The sequence below is a fragment of the Phyllostomus discolor genome, chromosome 10, assembly GCF_004126475.2.
Source record: "Phyllostomus discolor isolate MPI-MPIP mPhyDis1 chromosome 10, mPhyDis1.pri.v3, whole genome shotgun sequence".
Taxonomy (NCBI): domain Eukaryota; kingdom Metazoa; phylum Chordata; class Mammalia; order Chiroptera; family Phyllostomidae; genus Phyllostomus; species Phyllostomus discolor.
In genome coordinates this window covers 92,371,134-92,394,140 of record NC_040912.2, presented here as the reverse complement: position 1 = coordinate 92,394,140, position 23,007 = coordinate 92,371,134, and the positions used below count along the sequence as shown (strand labels likewise).

General features: G+C 57.0%; 1 protein-coding gene across 2 annotated transcripts; it reads right to left on the bottom strand.

The window, feature by feature from the left end:
- Positions 1-828: 828 nt before the first annotated feature.
- On the bottom strand, positions 829-21,991 carry NUB1 (negative regulator of ubiquitin like proteins 1). 2 transcript variants are annotated; one of them, XM_028525644.2, is made up of 15 exons: positions 21,871-21,991; positions 19,569-19,686; positions 16,680-16,847; positions 16,495-16,553; positions 14,960-15,030; positions 12,822-13,004; positions 12,512-12,600; positions 10,728-10,834; positions 5,856-6,042; positions 5,155-5,262; positions 4,445-4,597; positions 2,978-3,124; positions 2,482-2,574; positions 1,740-1,968; positions 829-1,594 (listed from the first exon to the last, which is right to left on the bottom strand). In XM_028525644.2, exons 2-15 carry the CDS (start codon positions 19,683-19,685, stop codon positions 1,416-1,418), a joined length of 1,890 nt encoding a protein of 629 aa, XP_028381445.1. In that variant the 5' UTR covers position 19,686; positions 21,871-21,991; the 3' UTR covers positions 829-1,415. The 2 variants fall into 2 exon arrangements, with proteins under 2 accessions (XP_028381445.1, XP_035866953.1); XM_036011060.1 differs by lacking the exon at positions 21,871-21,991 and adding an exon at positions 21,656-21,856.
- Between the last annotated feature and the right edge of the window lie 1,016 nt (positions 21,992-23,007).

Here is a 23,007-nt window from a genome sequence, read left to right as displayed (position 1 = left end):
GGACCGTTGAGGCCTGTGAGGAAACTTACTGCGAAGTGAGGCTGACAACTTTCAGATACATTTTCCACCTTTTATTTCCGCCTGTATCGTCCACTTTAAAGAATGACAAGGAAAGATTCCTGCCGGTCCAGCTGGACTGCAGCCCAAGCTTCGTGGAAACAAGGAGCGAGGAAGTCCCAGCAGCCCGGCTGGCCCCGCCCCCCCGCCCCACCCCCGACAGAACGCGGGTGGCCCAGCGGCCCTCAGCTGGGGCTCTGGGGACGTGCCTGGCCCTGGTCCTGGTCGGTCAGCACCCAGCTGCTGCCCCAGCTGCTGCCAGCGGGATCGGCTGCTGGAAGTTTTCGTGGAACACCCGCCTACAGGGGGTCGCATCGCGTGGCACAGTGAGAAATGGCAATGTGAGCCAGGAAGAGGCTATGGACTTTTTATTTTTAAGATTTTATTTTTATTTATTTTTAGAGAGAGGGGAAGGTAGGGAGAGGAGAGAAACATCAATGTGTGAGAGAAACATCAACTGGTTGCCTCTCGCACGCCCCCTACTGGGGACCTGGCCCTTGAACCCAGGCATGTGCCCTGACTGGGAATCGAACTGGCGACCTTTCAGTTCGCAGGCCGGCGCTCAGTCCAGAGCCACACCAGCCAGGATGAGGCTGTGCACCTTGTGAAACAGTGTCTGCACTATGGACAGACCCCAAATCCCACCAAGCCTGGAGAAAATATACCTTCACCTCTGGTAGGCAACTTAGACAGCTGTAGGTTTAATGTAAGAGCACAGTTTCTGAAAATGCTAATTAAAAATAAACTGCTTTGGTTAGCACTGAAGACTTCCCTATTTAATAAAAGGTTTTATTTCGTCAAGGATTTTGAACACACGCAAATCCTGAACTTCGACCTTGCGTTTCAAGTGCGCATTTCACTACACTGAGAGCAGGAGACACCGACGTGGCGGGCGAGGGTGGCGGCGGCACAAGGGGGTGGCGGGTGCACCCGCCGCTCTGGCCGTCCTTGCGCCCCCAAAGCACCGGGGATGCTGGAGACGCGGAGGCCGTCCGGGGGCGGGCGGACCGGGAAGCGGGAAGGCAGAGCTGCGTCAGGGGAAGGAGGAAGGAGGGCGAGGCGAGCCGCGGGCGGACGGGAGCGCGCCCCGCCCCCATCTCTTCCCCAGTCTGAGCTCGTCCCCGCCTGTTCTCCAGTCCTGCCCGCTTCTGGGCGCAGGGGTGGGGGGACCAGCGCCCTGGCCCCACCCCGACTCTCCTCTGGCCCTGTGAGTCCCGGGCCCCGCCCGCCCGCCCGAGCAGGGAGCGCTCCAGAGCAAAACCAGGTACAAAGCAAGAGGGAAAAAAAAGACCTGCATTACACTTTTCGTAACGATAGAGTTTATGAGCAGAAACTTAGCGCTTCCTTCTGTCCATCACTTAGTTTTGCTTCGTTGCCGCCTTTTTGTTCTCCACGTAGGACAGGTACTTGGCGATGATGACCTCCTCCTCCTCCAGGGTGGAGTCCAGGTAGTCCTCCTCGTGCTCCGGGATGTCCTCCAGGATCTCGTTGACCGCGTCTATCTCCATGTCTTCGTCCGTGGAGGCGCTGGAGGTCCCTGCAACACGGCCCGCGGGCCCGGGTGTGGGTCCGGGGAGACCGCGCCCACCCACGTCGGCCCCGCCACGCCTTCCCCGCCGCGCCCCGCCCAAGTCACGCCCCCACCTGCCCGCCTCCTGGAGGCCCCGAGGCCCCAGACCTACCTGCAGAGTCGGAGGGGGACACGGACTCGGAAGGGGACGCGGAGTCGGAGGGGGACGCGGAGTCGGAGGGGGACGCGGACGGCATAGAGGAGTCCCCCACCGCCAGCTGCAGGTCGGGAGGGAGGCTGCCTCCGTTGTGCGCCAGGGTCTGCGCCGCCAGCTGCACGTTCCCCCGGAACACTTTGAGCGCGTCCTCGGCCTTGGCCGTGTCGAAGCCCATGTACACCAGCTGGGGGAGGACACGGGGCGGGGAGGGCCCCTGCTGAGGCGGGGGCTTCCGGAGCCCGCACACGTCCCACAGCCCCGGCCCCTCCTGCGCTGCGCCGCCGCCGGGACGGCCTTATCCTGGACGGGACGCGTTTTCACGCCTGCGGCGCGCGCCCCACCGGCCTTCCCGCACACGCCGCTGGTCAGCACAGACTAGTGCGCACTGCGGCCCGGGCAGCGGGCCGGTGCCCGGTCATCTCAGGAAGACCATGAGCAGGCGAGCTGAGGCCAGCGCGAGCTGAACCCCGGCACCGGGGCCACCGACTCAGCGGCCACAACGTACGAGGGGTCTTCGTGCCGAGGGGACAAATGCGGACCGAGTCCCCGCAGCGACTCCTCTGAGGTCCCGGAGCGCCCGCCGGGCAGTGGGTGGGCAGAGCCCCCCCCCGCGCCCCTCCTCCCTGCCAACCCCGCCCCCTCGCCCAAGCCGCCGAGGCCGGAGAAGCGGCGAGGGGCACAGGCGACTCTCACTCACTTGGTCGATATTCTCCTGCGAGGGGCTTTCTCCGTGGCTGCTGGTCTGGGGGCCGAAGTCCCCGATCCACATGGAAGGGTTGCTGAGCAGAATCTGAGAGCACACAGGCGCACCGCCCTTGACCCCTCGGGGCACCCGCCCGCCTGCCCGCACGGAGGCCCCGCAGCCGCTGGGGGCGGGCGGACACAGCCAGCGGGCGCACCCGGGGGGCCCTGTGGGGGGCCCTGTGGAAGCAGAGAACGGGACCCCACCGAGGCCGGCGCAGGCCGGCGCTCAAAGGCCTCCCACCAAAGGTAGGCACGAGGCGGGGCCCACCGGGCCACCGCCGTCACAGGGTTCGAGAATGAGTGCGGACCCGCAGGTCCCGACAGGAACGAGGGCCCGAGGGCGGGGGGCGCCAGGCAGGGCGCAAGGATACCAGAGAGGGGCCGGGGCGGGGCCGGGGCGGGCGACGGCGCGGGGGAGGGGCGCCTGGGCCGAGAGGGAGGGGCGCTACCTTCAGGGCCGCGTCCAGGTTCCCGCCGGCCTGATGGAGGGCCTTCTTGGCCGCGTGAGCGGGGTAGCCCATCTTTTTCAAGCACTTGATGTTCTCCAGGCGGGCACTCCGCCTCTCCTTCTCCTCGCGCCGGATCTTGTCCAGTTCCTTAGGGAACAGCAACATTTCCCCAAGTGGGGCGGGGGGCTGCAGAGAGCCTTCTCAAGCCACGTGCTGCAGGATTTGGGGGCCTGAGGGCAGGGGACCCTCTGCCTGTCTCGGCCGGTCAGCAGCATGAGGGGCTACGGGGCAGAGGCCACAGTGGAGCTGCTGGCGCGGGCCACAGGGGAGAGACCCGAGTTTTCCGGGCAAGAGAACACTTCGCAGTTACCACCAGCCACCGCCAGCCGCTGGCTGCTCGGAACCAGCGAGCTCCCTGCTCGGCCCCTGCTCCCCAGGGGGCTGGGAGAACTGTGTGCATGGGTGGGAGGCTGCCCGGCCGTGACCGGTCACCAGGAGGTCAGTAGAATGTAGATTCTGGTCGGGGTTGGGGGCTCCTGGGTGATGCTACTCGCCCCCTGCACTCTGGGCATGTAGGGTGTATGGGATGGTGAGATTTTGCAAATTATCTCGTTTTAAAGCACCGCTTTCCAAACGCTAAGACGATCCTGGTGGCGGTCGAGCAGCAGCAGCGCCGTGGTAAAGGCGGGTTGGCGAGGCCCGCTCCCTGCCGGCACTGGGCCAGGCGACGTGAACGGGCTCAGAGCTGGGCGTCCCAGGGTCTGCGCTTTGCGCGGGGGCTTGTGTGGCTAGGGTCTCGGCGGGGAGGGACCCCGAGGTGGCCAACGCTGGCTTCCAGTTTCGGAGAGAAGAGAGTGGTCCCCCTTCTGCTGGACCGCCGCGCACTCTCCCCGGACGCGGGCCCCTTCACTGCGAGACCGGCTCGCTAGACCCGCGGAGTCCCTCCCAACCCCGGAGCTCTGCGCTTTTTTCTGTGCTTATTTCCACTTGTTTTAAATGAGCTTGAATCTGTGCCTTTGCTTTTGTAACATACTGGTGATTATTTCTGATTCGGCTCGTGACTCTAGGCAAGAATGCCCCCCCAGACCATAGCAGGGGCCCCACGGGAAAACAGGGCCCCCTTCAGAACGGTTTCCAGAAACGCGCTACGGTGAAAATAAACAGAGCGAGCGAGAAGCCTGCTTGGAGAACCGTCCTCACCAGCCACCCGCCACCGCAGCAGGAAATACAACGAGGAGACCGAACTAGCTGACACGGCTAAAGAAAAGACCGGCTCCTCCCAGCTTCCCCGGCTGAAGCGACCGGGCGCGGCCTCGTCACTGGTGCCTGCCGCGGCGCCACCTGCCCCTGCTCCCGCGCACCCGGGAGCTCGGGCGCCTCCTCGGAAAGGAGCCGGCTCCTGCCTGGGCTCCACACCCACCGCCGGGCTCGGGCGGGGCCCCGGGCCCGAGACCCTGGCGCGGGTACCTCTCTGCGGTTGGTGATGTGGGTGGCCGCGTGGTCCACGTTCCCCTCACAGGCCCGGAGGCCGAGCCGGGCTTCCTGGGCCGTGAACCCCAACTGCAGCAAGTTGTGGACTTTTGTTGGGTCGATGTAGAGCTCCTTGAAGAGCTGACGAGCCTACAGGTAGGAAGAATGGAAAAGTCACGTAAGGACAGCAACGTTCACACGAGAAAATAGGCTGAGCAGTGTGGGAGGGGTTGGCATCCACCCCCCACTCCCTTTTTTGCAACACACCCCGCGCATCTGAGCTGCGCACAGGCACCTCTGGGCCTCCCCGAGCTGGGGGCGCCCCCTGGTGAAGTCTAGCCCGCGGCACCAGCAGGCAGGACACAGGGCACTCGCAGCTCTGCATCAGCTCCTGACTCTCTTGCCCCCTCTGCTGGCGGCAAGAGGCACCGACGGGGCACCCCTGGCCTGCCCCACCACGGCCCTGGTTGGGTTGGAGACAGGCCAGGTGACACCGGCACGTCCAGCCGTACAGTCACCTTCTTCCTAAGGTCTCCTCGTTATGGCGCCTGGCCTGACCCTCACAAACACAAACACGTCCGTGGCGTACGTGGGACGGATCTGTGCTCCTCTCGAGTCACGCGCTATTGAGTTTACGAGACACGGAACTTCCGGGATCAAAAACAACGTGGATGAAAACAGGTGCAACGGCCAGAGCCCGTTCTTACCTTGTTGAGATACTCACGAGCCTCTTCACCAAATCCGCTGTGATAATTTTGGATACCTTGGAGCAAGTAAAGTCTCAAAAACAACACCTTCTCTTTCCCACAATTTCCCTAAAATAATCGGAAGAAAAAAGGGTGAAACTTTGATTCCTAATCACAGGTCGATAGTTGCCCCGTGCGTGGTTCCCTCCCTCCCCAGGGGCCAAGCGAACTACTGAAATGCCTGCGCCGCCGCTGCTGCCGACGGCCGGGGCGAAGACCCCGCAGCACCGCGGCCTCCTCCGCCCACACGGAGCGACGGCGTCAGAACACCGTCTCCCCGGGGCCCGCCGGCCCCTGCGGAAGTGTGCAAACCCCAAACCAGGGATACCAGCTTCACGCCGCCCTGTCGTTCCCAAGCAGGGCTCTGAGGGCTTTAGAGGAAAGCCCCATTCAAACCCCTACTGAGCTGTGACTCTCGCAGGGGAACCCAGAGTCTTCCAAAGGTCCACTTCCCGCCCTGAAACCTTCCACTGGGCTCTGCGGCACGCAGTCAGCTGCCCCGCGGCCCGCCGGCCTGGGCCCGGCACCTGGTCCCCGGGGCTGCCCGCGCGCACACCGCAACCGCGGTCGCCTCTGGGCCGAGGTCCGACCTCGGGGACCGGAGTGAACCCGAGTTCCAGGAATGGGCTCAGTGGTCCCTCACCCCAGTTACAGTCACGTACTTTTATGTGGACCAGTCGCTGGTGGTTTTCTCCATAGCAATTCTTAAAGCAGTTCTGGGCCAGGTTTAATTTTTTCTCTGCGTCGTCCAGGCATTCCAGCTGCTTCAGGCGGAAGTAGCACCACACGATGTCCAGCTGGAGCACCGCGTAGTTGTCCACCGTGTCCAGCAGCTCCTCGCAGCACTCACTGGGAAGAGGAACGGGCGGTGTCACCGGGCGCGGCCCCACGCGCCCGCCGGCAGTGACTGGCACTCCTCTCAGGTTTTGGTGTATTTCCAAAGACTGACTGCTCCTTAGGGGACTTGACGGCTACCCAGGGGGCTGCATTTGTAATCGGAATACGTCCAATGGGGGGAGGGGAAGAGGGGGCGCAGGGCTCAGGATCAGCGCGCACGCGCACTCCCGTGCTGTGCCGGGAAACAGGCTCGGCAGAGAGCGGCAGTGGGGGTCCCTGTGTCGGACCCCCGAGCAAACGTGGGGAGAGCGTGCTGTGGAGCAGTGGTTTCCAGCCCTGCGTGCGAATCAGAATCACTTGGATATGAGGAACTTTTCCTTCTTTCTTTTTCTTTCTTTCTTTCTTTTCTTTTTTTTTTTTTTTTTGATTAATACTGACTTGCACTGGGACCCAACTCGAATCAACCGTAACAGAAACCTCGAGGCCCGGGGGGCGTATGGCTAACAACTCCCTAGGGGATCTGACGTTGGGCCGAAGTTCAGAGCCCACGCTCTGAAAGCCGCTGCTGACTGCGGATGGCTCAACCGACGAAGCCTGAAAAGGCTCCCACGTCCACACGCCGGCGCGCTGGCAGGAAAGGAGATGCGGAAGATGCCAGGCTCTCCGTGCCGAGCTGCCCTGGGGGCCCGGGAGCTGGCTAGATGCCGCCCCGTGGCTGTGGCAGCAGGCTGGGCCCCGGGCCGGAGGAAGGGAGAAGACAAGACAGCGGATGTCGACAAAGGAGGACACTGAGGTCACACTGAAAACTCCCAGTGCAAGTCTGGATCTCGAGTCTGAGCTCTCCAGCAAGAAAGGGGGCATTTGCACACACGCCTTCTACACGGCACCGCAAAGGCTCCGGCTGCTACCGTCGGTCGTCTGCTAAAATAAGGCTGCTCCTGAACGCAGCCGCAGGATCCGAGTGCCTGCGAGCTTCCCATCTTGCCTGTCAAACTCTTCTCAGAAAACAAACCCAAAAGGAACCCGACTTTGCCATTTCTGCTGTAAAGCAGCAGCCTCCTAAGGGGGATGCCCGGGCGAGCCAACCCGCTGGGCACAAGGAAACCCGTCAGAGCACGGTTCCATATTTACTGTTGGCTCCGTCTTTCGACACTTCTGTTCTTGCCCTGGCTGGTGTGGCCCAGTGGATTGAGCGCCGGCCTGTGAACCAAAGGGTCTCCGGTCCGATTCCCAGTCAGGGCTTGTGGGTCGGGTCCCCAGTAGGGGGTGCACTAGAGGCAACCACACATGGATGTTTCTCTCCCTCTCTTTCTCCCTTCGCCTCGCTCTAAAAATAAATAAATGAAATCTTTAAAAAAATGCCTGAAAAATAAGACAGCCCTGGCTCAGCAGCTTATTGGATTGAGCATTGCCACGTACTACCAAAGGCCGCGCTGTTGACCCCGGGTCGGGGTGCGTGCTCTCTTTCCCTCTCCCCGCCCTTCCTGCCTCCTTCTCTGTCTCCAACATCAGTAAGTCATCCCCGGGTGAGGATTTCAAAAAAGAAAAAAGCACAGTCTCATATTTTAGTTTCAAAAATAACACCTTTTCTTCATTATCTAGGCCTACGAAAGAGATCATGAAATCAACATCTGTGTACGAATAATTTTGAACCTGACCACATCAGTCAGCTAAAGCAAATGTTAAAGCCTTGCACGAAATTGTGTCTCAGAGCATATCTGCACTAACGTTGCTCTGGCTTCTGATTTTAGCCGCTTTAATATTCAACAGCCAATACATTTTCAGGTTGAAAACAACATTAAAATAAATGTACATTTATTTAAATAAAACTTACTGAGCTAGCTTTAAGAAAATTAAACCCCACTGTGGCTTAAGTCAGTTATTTAACAGACATTTATTATATTTGCCTTATGACTTTTAAAGACATTAATTTTAAGAAAGGTACACTAACCTTAAGTATCTCCTTTTTAAAAAAGGAAGTTGGCTAAAGCCCTTTTTAAGCCTTATCACGGGCTTTAAGGAACTGGATGACGGTGTTCCTGCGTCTTTTCCCCCTCAGGTTTCTTGCACTTGAGATTCCTTATGGGTCTTGCATGTGGGTGCTTACTGGGAGGAAGTCTGGCCTGTGTTTGCTCAGGCATCTTTCTGCCCCTCCCCCCCCCCGTTTTCAGGGGCTCCCACGGCCCCCATGATTGTGGCCTGTCTGAGGCCCTCCTGCAGCCTGTGGGCTTCCGTTCTCCTTTCTTCAGTCTTTGTTCCATTTCGTGCCGAATCCTTTCTTCTGCTTTATCCTCCCATTTACTGATCTTTTCTTCTGCAGGGTCTACTCTGCAGTCAACCCCGCCCACCCCGCCCTGTGCCCTCCACCCCTGTGTTCCAGTGTGGGCCTTCCGGGCACCCTCCCCCACCTCCCTGGCCCCGGCCCTCTGCCTTCCTGACGTGGGGAATGTGTTCGCAGCAACTGACTGCACACCCTTGTCTACCAAGCGTCTCCTATGTCCCTTCTGGACCCGCTTCTGCTGACTGGCTCTTCTCTTTATTACGGGCCGTGCTGTCTCCTTTACACGCCCGTGAATTTTTAATGGGATGCTGGATATTTCTGAACTGCTATCAACATTACTGAGCCTTGTTTGGGGTGCATTTAAGTTACTTGAAAACAGTGTGATGCTTTCGAGGCTTACTTTAAGTTCTGTCAGGGGGGGCTGGGCATCTTCAGGGCTAACTCTGTCACCACTCTGGCTGCTGGGAACGCAGGGCAGCCAGCTCACCCGCCGCCTGGGGAGCCACGCAGGGCTCCTCCCCGCCCGGCAGCCCGGGGCTTCTCGGCTCCTGGGGTCACTGTCCCGCGCCGCCAGGACACCCATGTTTTCACACATTTTGCCCTGTTTTCCGTTGTTTCAGGTGGGAGGGCACCCTAGTCCCTGTTACTTCATCTTGGCCTAAAGCGGGCCTCCCCTTTCTGGTTCTGGGTGGGGACAGGAGCTACCCTTGGTCATACTGCACCCCACGCGTGGGGTGCACGGCAGAAAGTCCTGGTACAACTGTGAGCCTATTTGGAGGAGACAGAAGCATCAAGCGTTGGGAAGGAAACGAACTGAAGTCTCTCCCAGCTACACGACCGACTTGCTTTACGAAGAGGAGGAGCAGCTCACCAAAGTTCTGCTAGTAAGTGGGTCCACATACAAGACCCTCAGAAACATGCTCACTGTCCATCACAAAGGCACGGACAGACACCGCTGGACGAGCGGACCTGCCGCTCACGGAGCGAGGTAACGGTCTGCGGGCCGGAGGCACAGCGGTCTCACTCCGGGGCGAGAGGCCAGACGCCCGTCCGTCCAGGGTGAGAGGGGCACACCTGGACGAGCACAGATGGGCCTCGTCCCGCCCACTGCAGCTGGACCACGAGCATGTGGGGGTTCCTCACGCCAGTCTCGATCTGTGGGCACGTTCGAAGTGTCCCCTCACAGAGAGCTGGGGACGGCTGTGGGGGGGACGGCTGTGGGAGGGGCGGCTGTGGGAGGGGACGGCACGTCTGCCCGACCCGAGGGACCCGCCCGGCAGCCCGCACCGCCTGCGGCGGCAGAGGAGGCAGCGAGCCCTGGGCGCCCCCCCCCCAAGGTCTGGCTTTGCCCCTCCCCCCGAGGAGTGGCGACAATCAAGCCCCCTTTTGCTTGCGTTGTGATTTGTTCACTTAAAACCCGAGGTGAGGCCAGGGCAGCGGACAAACCACACAGCTGGGTTTATCTCCTCGACGCGTACAGTGTGTCTGGGAACTCCTCTGAACGGAACGGAAAAGAACGTGAGAATCGCCACCTTCTGCGCAGTTTCGGACACTGCCTGTTTTTCAAACGCCCCGTCTGCCCTGACTGCAGCCTCTGGGCGCCGCCTCCCATCGCGGGGGACCTGCGGGGAGCTGCTGGCCCCCAGGCCGGGGCCAGAGACTTGGGCGGTGACCCTGGGGCCCTTGGGCACCAGGGACCGGAGGCCACCCGGTCAAAAGGATACAGGACCTGCCGGCCGGCCACAGATGGCCAATCTGGCACTGAGCTTCGAAACACATCGAATGTATTAAAATCCATGAGTTCATGTATTGACACTTAAAAAATAAATAAGTAAGTAAGTAAGTAAACAGGAAAGAAAACCTCATCGGTAACCTCCTTTGTGGAGGATGCCAGGAAGTCACTGATGGATGCTGAACACGAGAAAATAAGGGACGAGAGACACGCATCGCACTGTCCCTCGCTACAGACTGGTCACCGGCACGACCGAGCTGCTGGCGGGGAGACCTGTCTCTTCTCAGGAGAACCCTGGCAGCAAACACAGAAGGAACGGCACCGCATACCCTTCCGCAGCCCCAATAAAGCAACGGGTCTGGGGAGCGGCCGGCCGCTCCAACCCCCGGGGGGGCGGGGCCGAGGGCCGAGGGCCCCTCCCCGCGGGCAAACGCGCTGCCCCAGCCCCACGTGTGCGTCGGGAAGGGAGTCAGTGCCCGCGTTCCTGACTCTTCACAGGGAAGAGGGACCCGCTAGCGCTGCGCGTGAAGGCAGTCCTTTCCCAGCCGGTCTGCACCGGAATCCGCCGCCTCCGTCCGGGAGCAAGCCCCGGGGTCTGCGGCGACAGGGGCCGGGAGGGGCTGTCCGAGTCGGGGCCACCCTCTGAAACCGGGGATCCCAGAGCACGAGCACGAGGGCGCCTACCAGAAGTATCTGTCGGCGTCCAGCAGGAGGGGCAGGGCCATCTCGTACTCCCTCCTCTTCAGGAACGCGCGGCCCTTCTCGTGATAGCCCATCGCGAGCGTGAGCGCCTGGGGAGAGCGGGGGATCGGAAACGCGTCACTTTCAACTACAGCCCAACACTGTACTGAAAGCGCAGGAAGTCTAAAGAAACAAAAAGTAAAAATTAAAACAGAGCGCAACTAATTTAAAAGTCCAAATTAAGAAAAATGCAGTCAGCCCTGGCTGGCGTAGCTCAGTGCACTGAGCGCGGGCTGCGAACCAAAGTGTCGCAGGTTCGATTCCCAGTCAGGGCACGTGCCTGGGTTGCAGGCCACGACCCCCAGCAACCGCACATGGATGTTTCTCTCTCTCTCTCTATCTTCCTCCCTTCCCTCTCTAAAGATAAATACATAAAATCTTAAAAAAAAAAAAAGAAAAAGAAAAATGCAGTCAAAGCTTTGTTTCATTTGCACGCTGGCACCAGGCACTGGGTTTCCTGTGGCCGGCATGGTGACACGTCGGTGCGTGTCCCCTCGTCCCCGTCAGTTACTCCGGTGTCTGCTGCCCTGTACCTGGTCCCAGGTTCAGCTGAGACGGAAGACGGACGAGAGCAGCCGTCATCTGTATGTCCTTTCTGTTCTTTTTCAAAGGGGTATCCCCTTTACCTTCCGTCCTTCATCAGGTTTTTTCTGCGGTGCCTGTCACCTCGAGTATTTCCAAAATAACTTTTAAGCGGTGATCCAAAATTTTTTAAAGTTCCTTGATATTTTTAGATTTGAATTTTTATATAATTCGGTCTTGCAAAGGTCTTCCAAAATGACCTACATGTCGTCATCGCTCAGTATAACAGGGCAGTGGACAAATTATTCCAACATTCAAAAAAAAAGCAAACATCAATCCACTGGCAGCCACAAAGTTCTCTTAATAAAACTTAACTTTAGTCCTCAATTTTAGCAAAATAATTCATATACTGAAACCTACTCAAACTGTCCTTTAAAGAAAGAAAAATTAGCCCTGGCTGGTGTGGCTCAGTGGATTGAGTACTGGCCTGTGAACCAAAGGGTCGCCAGTTTGATTCCCAGTCAGGATACGTGCCTGTGTTTTGGGCAAGGTCCCCACCAGGGGGCGCACAAGAGGAAGATTTTTCTCTCCCTCTTTCTCCCTTCTTTTCCCTCTCTCTAAAAAAAATAAATAGATAAAATCTTTTTTTTTTAAGACAAAAGTTAAATTAATGGGACCCACAGTCATTAGAGTTTTTCATTTAAGAAGTGCTGGACTCCAGCTCAGAGCCTGCACTCAGGGTCCAGGGTGCACAGTGCTGCTACAAAGAGCCCACTGAATGTGTCCAGAGGTAAAATCCCCTCCTGCTATTCCCAGTTCTAGGAGAGGGAAACGGGGTGTGGAAAGACAGGGAGACACAGCAGAGTCGCCCGTCATTCTTCTCCCGAACCGCGCAGTTCCCCCAGGGACTCATCCCGCAGGGCACACGGCCCTGAGGGCGGGGCGTCGCATCACCTGGGAACGTTCAAAGGTCACTGCTACAGGTCGGCGAGACCCTGTCATTGGTACTGCTGCCCTGGAAATCCCGGGGCGAGCCCCCGTGTGCAACCGCACACAGTAAATACTGCTGATTTGTACACGGCTGACCAGCCGGAGAGAACACGGCTTCGGATCCTGTGCGACGTCCCAGGATCAAACGGCCAGAAAACCCGCTCTGTGCCAACGGCGAGTCCCAGAACGAGCTGTAAGTTTCTTACAGGACTCACCTTTCTTTCTGCGGGAGGAATTTTGATGGACCTGCCCGTCTGGTTAGCTATTTCCAAGTACGGCATGGTTTCAGGGTCCACCGTCTCAGCTGCAACAAGACCAAAGGGAACTTGATGCGATCGGTGTTAGAAGGCAGCGACGGAAAAGAAAAAAGAGGAGAGCAAACAAGCAAGCAATGACAGCGGCGTCAGACCGTCAGACCGCCGGGAGGACAAGCCGGCGAGAAACGCGTCGCCCCGCCAGGGCGGGACCGGCTGCTCCCTGGAAGCGCGGAGGAGGGCGGGGTGAGAAGCCCGAAGCCCCGGGTACCTCTCTCTGCCAGGATCTCTAGTCCCCTCTTCGTCCTCTGAATCCTCTTTTCCTTTTGTTCAGCTTTGTTCTGCTCTTCCTCTTGAACCTGGAAGTCCTTCCTGACGTCCTCCTCGGACTGCTTCAGCTCCAGCACCATGGCCTTCACGTTGTGCGTCACGCCCTGCTCCTCCAGCGCCTTCCCTGTGACGGCCGGGGGCGCGCACTGTGAAACGCGCCCTCACGCGCGCAGCGACCCGCGCCGTCCCCCAGGTCCCCCGGGGCTCCGAAACCCGCGTCGTCTGCACTCGCCAACCACCGGGCCGCACCGGCGTGGGCACGCTTAAAGTGGGCGCCGCGGCCGTGGCCGGTAAGCAGCGGGTAAAGTTAGCCAGTCCAAGTAGCCCCAATTCATCCTTTCCGACCTCCCTTATTCTCATCGTAAGACCAGACGGAAGCAGTAAGCAGCTGGGACTGCCCCAGGGAGGGCACCACGCTGGACAGCAGAGAGGGACAACGGGAAGCGTACGCACTTCTCCCGCGCCCTAGCTGAATAGAGAACCCGCCCAGTGCCCAGCGCCCGCCCAAGGAGCAGCCCGGAGCCGCAGTGCGCCGGGAGCGGCCGTTTACTGCCGGGTGGGAGCAGAGGCCTCGTATACAAACGGAAATTAAGTCAAAGATGAAAATAAACCACCACCAAAATGAAAAAGGTAAACACAGATGCAAACAGATTTTAAAATAACAAAATATTATGGACTATAAATATGTAAACTTGAACACGTGTCTGGAAAATGCTAATTGGGCAAATACATGCTCCAGAGACTCCATGCTAAGGTCCACCAGTGGCCAGGCCACCTTGATACAGAGCCAAGAAGGGGGGTCCATCTCACCGGATTTTAAAACTACAGCAAAACCACAGTAATGATAAACTCTGTGGGTGAAGACGGTCAAAAGATACAAGCTTTTAGTTACAAAATAAAAAAGGTCCTGGCCCAGGAGTAAACCTACAGGTGAATGGAGACAGTGTACACACACGGGCACCCAATACCAGCGCTGAGGAAGCGAGTTTAGCCGGGGAGCGGGGTGTCCGGGGGGAGGGGGCTGGAGGAAGCGTCACGCTGGGTCCTCAGCCTCTACAAACAGAGGGGGCCGGGACAGATTACAGGCCGCCTGCGGGTTACACTGATACAAGAAAACCTAGACTCCCCCGCTGACCCTCGGGTCAGAGAAGGAGCTTCTGAGAACACACACACACACGACAGGAGAAGGACCGATGGGTGGGACGCTATCCAGGGTCTCTGACCAGCGAAGGACGCCCCACACAGGACGAGCACAGAGGCGCAGACAGACAGCGAGAAGGCACTGGCACCTAACACAGAACATGGGCGTGGCTGGAGGCTGCTGGGAAGGAAGCCCAGGGCTGGGCGGTGAACTTGACCCTCTGGGCCCCGGAAGCCCCGGACACCCACCAGACTACAGCCCCTGCCTGAACTGCAGCGAGGGCCAACCGGTCTCCCGGGCCCACTCACGCCTCCCTCAAGCCCACCCCCTGCTGCAGCCACGGCAGTCTGCAAATCACGGACCTAGGACCTCTCACGTAGTGTCACTCCCCAGCACCCACGGCGCCCCGCCCCCTCGGGAAGGACTCCCTCCGCGCTCAGGGTCCGAGTTTCTCAGCCGCAGCACAACCGACCTCGTGGGCTGGATGGGCGCTGCTGAGGCTGCTGCCTTGTGCCCTGTACGCTCGGCCCTCCCCAACCTTCCCAGCCCCTCAGCGCCCCATCGCGGGCTCCGAGGGGCGGCCCGCTCAGCCCGGAGCCCTCCCCCGCACAGCCTGCCCGGCCTCTGCTTTGGGAGCGTGTGCTCGCAGCTGGATGTCACCCCTGCCCCCCACCTGCACGTCCACTCGGTGACGTTTCATCAGACCAAAGGCGAGTGTCCTTCTTCCCCACCAGAACCCAACAGACGGCAAATATTTATTAGACATACTGCTTGCTACTTCACCTTTATAGTGGAGTAAACTCTAAAATAATTGCTTTTGAATCATATATGCAATAACTACTAGAAATTTGCGAATACAGGAAGAGAAAAAAAGATGCAAAGTCATTATTTCTATGTTAACTTGATTTTAAAACCCTGCACACTTTACCATAACATACCTAGTTGCAGTTGTTTCTTATTTATGATAATTTTGATATAGTTTTCTTGGAATCCATAGGTTTCGGCTATTCTGCAAAACAAACCAGTGAAAAAAATGTAGGTAATAAAATGTGTTATTTTCCATTAATTGGATTTTAACCACGATGGCTACTCTATACATTTTACTCAGAAACACCCACTATTTCAGTCTGCCGACTCACAAATACCAATTGATGATGTGTGTAAAACAATGTCCCTTCTTTTCCGCCCTGGCTGGTGTGGCTCAGTGGATTGAGCGCAGGCCGGCGAACCAAAGGGTCTCTGGTTCAGTTCGATTCCCAGTCAGGGCACAGGCCTGGGTTGCCAGCCAGGTCCCCAGTAGGGGGCGTGCGAGAGGCAACCACACATTGATGTTTCTCTCTCTTTCTACTTCCCTTTCCCTTCTCTCTAGAATAAATAAAATCTTTAAAAAACAGAGAGAGACAATGTCCCTTTTTAAACTGCTTTACTACTTGTTTCCTCAGGAGGTGGAGACCCCTGGGGCAGGACAGGCATTCCAATGGAGGGCCCTAGGTGGGGTCGGGAGAAAGCCCTTCTCCATGGCCTGGGGCCCCCGGGAGGATAGGGGCAGCTCCCTGCCGAGTGAATGACGCCTCTGCATCCCTAATGGCCCTGACGCAGGGCAAGGAAGAAAATGAGAAAAACCGGCTTCAGAAACCGGGGCTGGAGGTGCCGAACATGCGGACCATTCAAAAACGGTTCGAATTTCACCAGCATGTGACAGGCCAGTGTTTTCTTCTTCTTCTTTCAGTTGAGCGCCGTGTCACTTAAACGTTATGGCAGAGTTATGGCAGTGACGGTGGCGGCCCCCGTCTCGAATCCGCTGCGTCCACCTCACTGTCCGGGGCTTTGCTGCCCCGTGTGTGCGGCTCAGACTGGCCGCCTGGGCGCCACCGGGAGCTTGTTAGATGCAGGCTCTCCGTCCCTGCTCCATACTGCTGGGGTCTTAAAAATTTTTTTTAAAGATTGTATTTACTCATTAATCTTTTTAGAGAGGTGGGGAGGAAGGGAGAAAAAGAGGGAGAGAAACATCGATGTGCAAGGGAAATGTCCATCATCCGCCTCCTCTGCTATTGTTTTCTTTGCACAGGGGGGCCAGCAGCCTGAAGTCCGCTGGAACACCCCGCCCAGCGTCTGAGCCCAGCGCCTGAGCAGGCCGTCAGTGCCCCGAGGAATGACACTGAAAGCCAACGACGGGGCCACCGCCAGGCTGTCGCCTCTTTCTGTCATCCACTCATGGACGCGCACACACGTGCCAAGGCCCTGGTGGGCGGTGGCCCCGGGGTTCCCACCTGAGCCGAGGTTTCCCCAGGAAATGAAGAAGAGGGGGCGAGTCTGGAGCTCTCGTCTGCCCTCAACTACCAGTGCGAGCCCAGGTGAGTCCTGCCGCCGCCTCACTCGTCCCTCCCTGAAAGCGAGGAGAGGAGCGCCCGCCCTCTCTCTCTTCCAGGACGGCCACCGGGGGCACCAGGGCATCGGGGGTGCGGGTACGTACTTAGATCTCAGCTCCCTGCCGGTGATGTGTAACCGAGTTTCCAAGAGCTTCTTCCTGTCCTGTTTAAAAAATCAGACAAATAAAATAACTCTGTATTACAGCTTTTAAAAACAACCACAATTCACGTGCTCGCTCACTGAGTGACCTAGGCGTGAGGACCGACGTACACGGAGAAAATTACTCACTTTCCTCACCCGCGCAGGTAAAAACACCTCGATCGTGGCCATGCCCGTGGTCTTATAGTTTTCATTGCCTGCGCCACGCTCGACCGCTTTGCAGCGTATTTCTTCGATGATCTTCTCCACCTCGTGCTCACTGCACTCGAGCCTGTCGGAGTACTTCTTAGCAAGGTCCTGGGGAAAATCAGAAAATGCACATCCATGTAGGGTCAGCTCAAAGTCACGTGGGGGCCAGGACACAGAGCAGCGCGCGCAGGACCCCGACAGGTGGCGGTCCCCCCGTTACAGTGACACCCAGGCCGGCCTGACGCCTGGGGACGCACAGGAACAACGGACAGGAAAACGGACCGACAGAAAGAGTGAAGACGCCGAGATTATTCTCGGGAGAAGAGACAAGCGGACTGTAACTCCAGTGGCTGTCATACATAAACGTTATTTTAAGGAATAGGGCACTGATCATCCCCAGAGGAGGGAAAAGAAAAGGAAAACCACAGAAAGCAATCTAATTTGTCGAGCTTGCAAGAACAAGTCAGGGTAGATGTAAATAATTTTTTTTAAAAATTTTATTCTTGACCTTTTGCCCTCCGCTGAGGACATTTTCCTACTGCTTCTCCAGAGACAGGGAGGGCTGCCTTCCGTACTGGTGTGCGCCTGGACAGGGGACTGGCGCCTGGGCTGGGAATCGAACCCACAACCCAGGCCTGTGCCCTGACTGGGGATCTGACCAGCAGCCTTCTGGTCACGGGAGGGTGAGCCACACAGGCCAGAGCCATAAGTAACTTTCTCAACAGACAATTTTGAATCACTGGTACTGCTTATAAAACAATAATTTGCTAGAATGACTCAACAGAACTTGTGCAAGTGCTCCTCTTACTGTTATGGTTTATTACAAAGGACACAAGTGAACATTTAGATGAAGAGGTAGACAGGTGGGGTCTGTAAGGGTCTGGGGTGCAGCATGTGGGTGTGCTGGCCAATCTGGACACCCCCCTAAACCCATCATTTAAGGGTTTTACGGCGGTGCCAGGACGTGGGCCTGGAGGGTGAAAGCACTGTCCAGGGGTGACTGACCAGATCCCCACCCCACCCCTCCCGCCGGCCCTGAGGCTGGAGGGTGGGGCTGAGCCCCCAGCTCCCCATCAGTTCTCTGGCGACCCGCCCCATCCTGGCTGTCGCCCAGAGCTGCCGGGTCGGAACAAAAGGAGCCCCTGTCGCCCTCACTGCTGGGGAAATTCCAGGGCTTCTGCACCAGACACCAAATAGCTTTCCTCTGATGTCACACCTGAGCTCTGAGCCCAGGGATCGGAACCAGCAAATTCAGGGAGAACGTCAGAAGGTGGGCGAGAAGGAGAAGAGGGGGCCTGTCAGGAGCAGGGGGGACCGGAGGGCTCCAAGACCCGGGGGCACGGGTGCCGCCTCCCTCCCAGGGGCACCAGCGTGTCCCTCCCGGCGGCCTGCCGCCCCGTGGACGTCCGGCGACACTCCTCAGTCCCTGACAAGTGTTCCGTGCTTTGTCTCTGGATACCCAGACTGGGGACGCAGAAAAGTGTGTGCTAGGATTTCCAGTATAATAGGTTCCTATTAAAAAATGATTCATGTTTTTCTCTGCTTTGGAAAGCAGAGAATTTTCCATTTCTAGAAGTTTCACTTACATAAAATAAGGCCTTTTCTGATGCCACGGAAAACTGAGGTGTAATTAATAGAAAACTAGAGTCTTTGGAAAAAAGGGACACAGTGGCCGTGTGGAAACGCTGGGGGCGGGGAGCAGTGGTTTTCTCAACCGGGCGGAGACCCACCCGAGACCCTCCCCTCGGGACCTCGGACCACACTGGCCGGCGGCACTGCCTCACCCGCAGGGCAGACGTAGTGCCCAGACTAGTGACTTCAGGTGAGGGTATTAAAAATAGTGCATGCCCCAGAAATCAGGTGACATTTTCACATGCATAAATCTTATTAAAAAATAAGCTTGTTCACTCCCAGTAAGAAGTGGGTACCTGCTTCTCACTACCGCTTTTGGTTATGCCCAAAGTTTATGCACATGGTTGTGCCTGGCAACTTCTGGTGACTTCAGAAATCTTATTTACCACCCTGGCTGGTGTGGCTCAATGGATTGAGCACCGGCCTGTGAACGAAAGGGTCACTGGTTCGATTCCCGGTCAGGGCACACACCTGGGTTGTGGGCCAGGTGCCCAGTAGGGGGGCATAGGAGAGGCAACCACACATTGATGTTTCTCTCCCTTTCTTTCTCCTTCCCTTCCCCTCTCTCTAAAATCTTTTTTTTTTTTTTTAAGAAATCTAATTTACCAATGTGGATGAAGAAAGGCTCTGTAAAAAAAAAAAAATCTAACCAAAAGTAACCTCACAGGATGATCTGGTCATAAATTCCTCACCAGGCAGGTCAGTGTGGGCAGTCCTGCCCCAGGCACACTGCTCCTTCACCCGGCCTTTGCCTGAGGCGCTGTCCCTGGTTCCTGCAGTCCAGGGTAGCATACCTTTGAAAAGCCTCTGTCAGACCCTCCCAGACAGCCCGTACCCACCCTCCAGGGTAGCATACCTTTGAAATGACAATTCAGACCCTCAGAGACAGCACGTACCCACCCACCGGGAGCAAGTAGTCTTGTTAGCTACCCTGTAATCCAACCCCACCGCCTTCCTCCCCAGATTTCTTGTAATCTTCCTTCAGTTCCCTTCTTCATTCCGAGTGTATACAAGAATCGCAACCTGCCATTCTGGGAAGCCTTTTCCTCGGTCTGTTGAGATCTTGCTTCCAGGCTTGCCCTCCGTTCGGCTCAAATAAACTCTAATGAACTTAAAAACCCGTCTACAAGTTTGGACTTCCGCGGCACGAGAAGACTTATACCGCTGCTAGTGGTCTATGTCTTAAAAGAAAAATACCTTCAATGCCGAACCAACTTCCTTATTTTCGTCTGTATATGGAGGTTTCCAAAGTTGAATTCTGTCTTCCCTTAAAAACTGGGTCAGTTTTGCTTGGAGATATTTCTTTTGCGCCATCCTGGAAAGCAAAACAGTATAGTAATGAACCCCACAGGCATTTCCAGGTGTGTGTCCCCACCTAATACGCTGGTGAGTTTTGTAGAGCTCCCCTCCGCATTTCCCACTCTAGTTTAATCTAAATTACTTTTAGGTTAGGTTTTAAGTGGTTCCAGACTTCTCTGAAATACGTGTATTTACATGTACATTCAGATATATATTATATAGTCAACTATATATTATATTACATTAAAGTATGTACTGCAAAGTTGCTAATATGTAGCAAGGTTTATTATGCTTTTCTATTTCTTATAGGTAAACAGTAAAAAAGTTAGCTTGAATTGTGAACTATCAATAGTAAATGTCCTCTATATCTGAATTTTGAAATTAAAAGCTTATGCCCTGGCCGGTGTGACTCAATGGATTGAGTGCTGGCTGCGAACCAAAAGGCTGCTGGTTCGATTCCCAGTCAGGACACCTGCCTGGGTTGCGGACCAGGTGCCCAGTAGGAGGCACGCTAGAGGCAACCACACACTGATGTTTCTCTCCCTCTCTCTTCCCCCTTCCATTCTGTCTAAAAATAAATAAATAATATCTAAAAATAAATAACATCTATAAAATAAGTAAAATAAAAAATTTACTACTTACAATACTGGGGAAGCACTGCATGACATTTGTGACAACAGCATGACAGCAGTACATATTTTTAAAAAGATTTTATTTACTTATTTTTAGAGAGGGAAAGGAGGGAGAAAGAGAGAGAGAGAGACATCAATGTGTGGTTGCTGGGGGCCATGGCCTGCAACCCAGGCCTGTGCCCTGACTGGGAATCAAACTGGTGACTGTTTGGTTCACAGGCTGGTGCTCAATCCACTGAGCCACACCAGCCAGGGCTCAATTCACCTGATTTTTAAGTCAAGTTTGATAACTTAAGTTATCAAACAAGTATTTTAAAAGAAACTCCAAATCTGTTTTGCATCCGTGAGAAGGAGGGGACTGGGAGGAGAGAGGGGAGGAAGGAATAAACACACCCGGGAGGGGACTGTGCTCGCTCAGGGGACCCAGAGAACCGAGCTCTTCCAGCACTAACTGCTTCTCACACAGCAAGTGTGTGTTAGTACTGATGCGCACGAGCCTTGCAAACACAAGGAACTCCCCCCACCACTACACAAAGATAGTTCCCTACTCATACATCTTCAGAATCTCACTTCCCGAGCTGCTCACTGAAGCCAAGGATTGGGAAGGCTGAATGCCCAGCCCTGTGCCCTCCCATCCGAGGACCCGGAAGGTCTCGCACACCTACTGTGTGTCCGGCGCTCCACCCACCAGCAAAGCAACAGCGGGGAGGGTCTACACCACCCCACGTCGTGTCTGCACACAGATGAAACCACTGTCGTGAAACCCACACCACTTCAGTTATAGAGGACAGAACACGCCGGGATACAGATTTCAGATCAAATCGAAAGGGAAAAAGGCTCTCAACGTCCCTTTCCTGCTTTAACTGGAGAACTGTTCCACATTATATAGCGTCCCCCAAAGCAGAACTCCATCCCTAGGGCTGCTCCAAACCGAAAGTGAGACGTTATGAGCCACACTCCTTTAAAAGGTTCACTTTCACTTTTGTAATAAGTTGATCTACCCAACCTCTTACGCAGAGCTTCTCAAATGTATGTACTTCAAAATACATTACCTGATTCTTCGGTCGGAGTAATAAAATGTCCTTGTATTTAAAAATAAGAGTAAGGGTTAGGAGGTGAGACATAATACAGAATCTGATCGTCAAGGCTGGAGAGTGTCAACCGTGGTCTTTCATCAAATAGCCAAGAAAATCTGGCTGTGATTGCAAGTAAGTCCCGAATGGCATACGTGAAACAACGGTGTTACGGTTCGAGCTTTTTGTGTGATCCTGTATTTCCCTGTCTCCTCCCTGAACAGCACTCGCTCTTTCAGGAAAAGAAAAACCCACCGCCCTCGCCCAGACCGGCGCAAACCTAGGGCCCCGGGAACCGCCGGCGCCCCGGGAAGCCCCAGCAGCCGTCTCCGGTCCCTGCCTGCCCGGCCTCCGCGGAGGAAGCCCAGCGCCCCCCGCGCCGAAGCCGCGCCAGACCCGGGCGGCGCAGGGTAGGGATCGCCCCAGGGCCCCGGACGCCGATCGGCGCCGCCGAGACCCCAGCCCAGGGGTCGACTCTCGGTGCTCGCTCCTCACCTGCGCCACCGCCGCGCCGCCGCGACCTGCGGAGTGCCCGGATGCGGCTGCGGCCGCCGTTAGTATTCATTCCGGGTGAGGCGGGCCCCGCCCCCGCCGCCGCCGCAGCCCGTCCCACTCGGCCCCCGCGAGGCGGGGCAGAAGGCTTATGGGCGGGACTAAGATGGGGCGGGTCTTAGGCGAGGAGAAGGCGGGCTCTTGATAGGCTGTGGTGTGGGCGGGGGCTGATACTGGGCGGGGCTAAGGCGAAGAGGGGGTGTGGGCGGTGGGCATGTGGGCGGGACCGGGCGAGAGTTGGGGCGGGGCGAGGGCGCGGTGGGGGCGGGGCGAGGCGCGGTGGGGGCGGGGCGGGCCGCGGCTAGGACCCGGCCTCCTGCAGCGCAGACTCGGAACCGCTGCCGTGGGAGTCCAGGGAGGGCTGTGGGCCCGACCCAGTTGGCCTGCCTTCAGAGGAAATTGATCCTGGCTTCGATCTTCCAAAGCCTTCAAAGAGGCCAGAGCACCTTGCAGGAAAACGCGGAGGGAGGTCTGGACCTCCTGCATCCGGATGCGACGCCCTCGTCCGCCCCTGGATCTAGGCCGGACGAAGCGGTTGTCCCCTCTAAACCTCCGGTGTCACCCCCGCCCTCCATCACCCAGCACCGCCTCCCTGCAGGGTACAGTTTCCCTGCCCGCGGCCGGCCCTGCTAAGTGGCCTGTCCTATGTCAGTGTGCCCAGGTGAGGGAGTCTGACGTACGCGGAACAACTAGGAACAGTTGTTGAAATGCCCAAAGAATGGGGCAGAGCCCAGGTGGTTGAGCTTTCTTTGAAGGGTGGTTCGATCAGCCTCTAGCAGGCGGGATGCGGCTGTGGGCACCTCCTTTCCAAATCCCAAAGCCCACCCTTGGGCCTGTGCCAGCACTGTCGCGGGTTGGGCTGGAGAGTATAGGTCCTGCACAAGGGCGGGGATACCAGGGGAAGCCACGTGGGGCTCGGTCTCAGTGAGGATACTTGTAACACGGCCCACCCAGGCACGGTGGATAAAATCCTGGGCTAGGGTCTGTCCCTGCCACTACACCAGGACAACCCCTGGGGCGTGATTAGCCCCAGCAGTACATTTCCAAAAATGGATGTATTGGGTCTAGAATAACACCAGG

Coding starts and splice junctions, on each gene's coding strand:
- NUB1 (XM_028525644.2), bottom strand. CDS start 19,685: ATGGCGCAAAAGAAATATCTCCAAGCAAAACTGACCCAGTTTTTAAGG. Junction 15,031..16,494: donor GGCAGGGAGCTGAGATCTAA/GTACGTACCCGC, acceptor TTTGTTTTGCAG/AATAGCCGAAACCTATGGAT. Junction 6,043..10,727: donor GACGCCGACAGATACTTCTG/GTAGGCGCCCTC, acceptor TCCTCTTCCCAG/TGAGTGCTGCGAGGAGCTGC.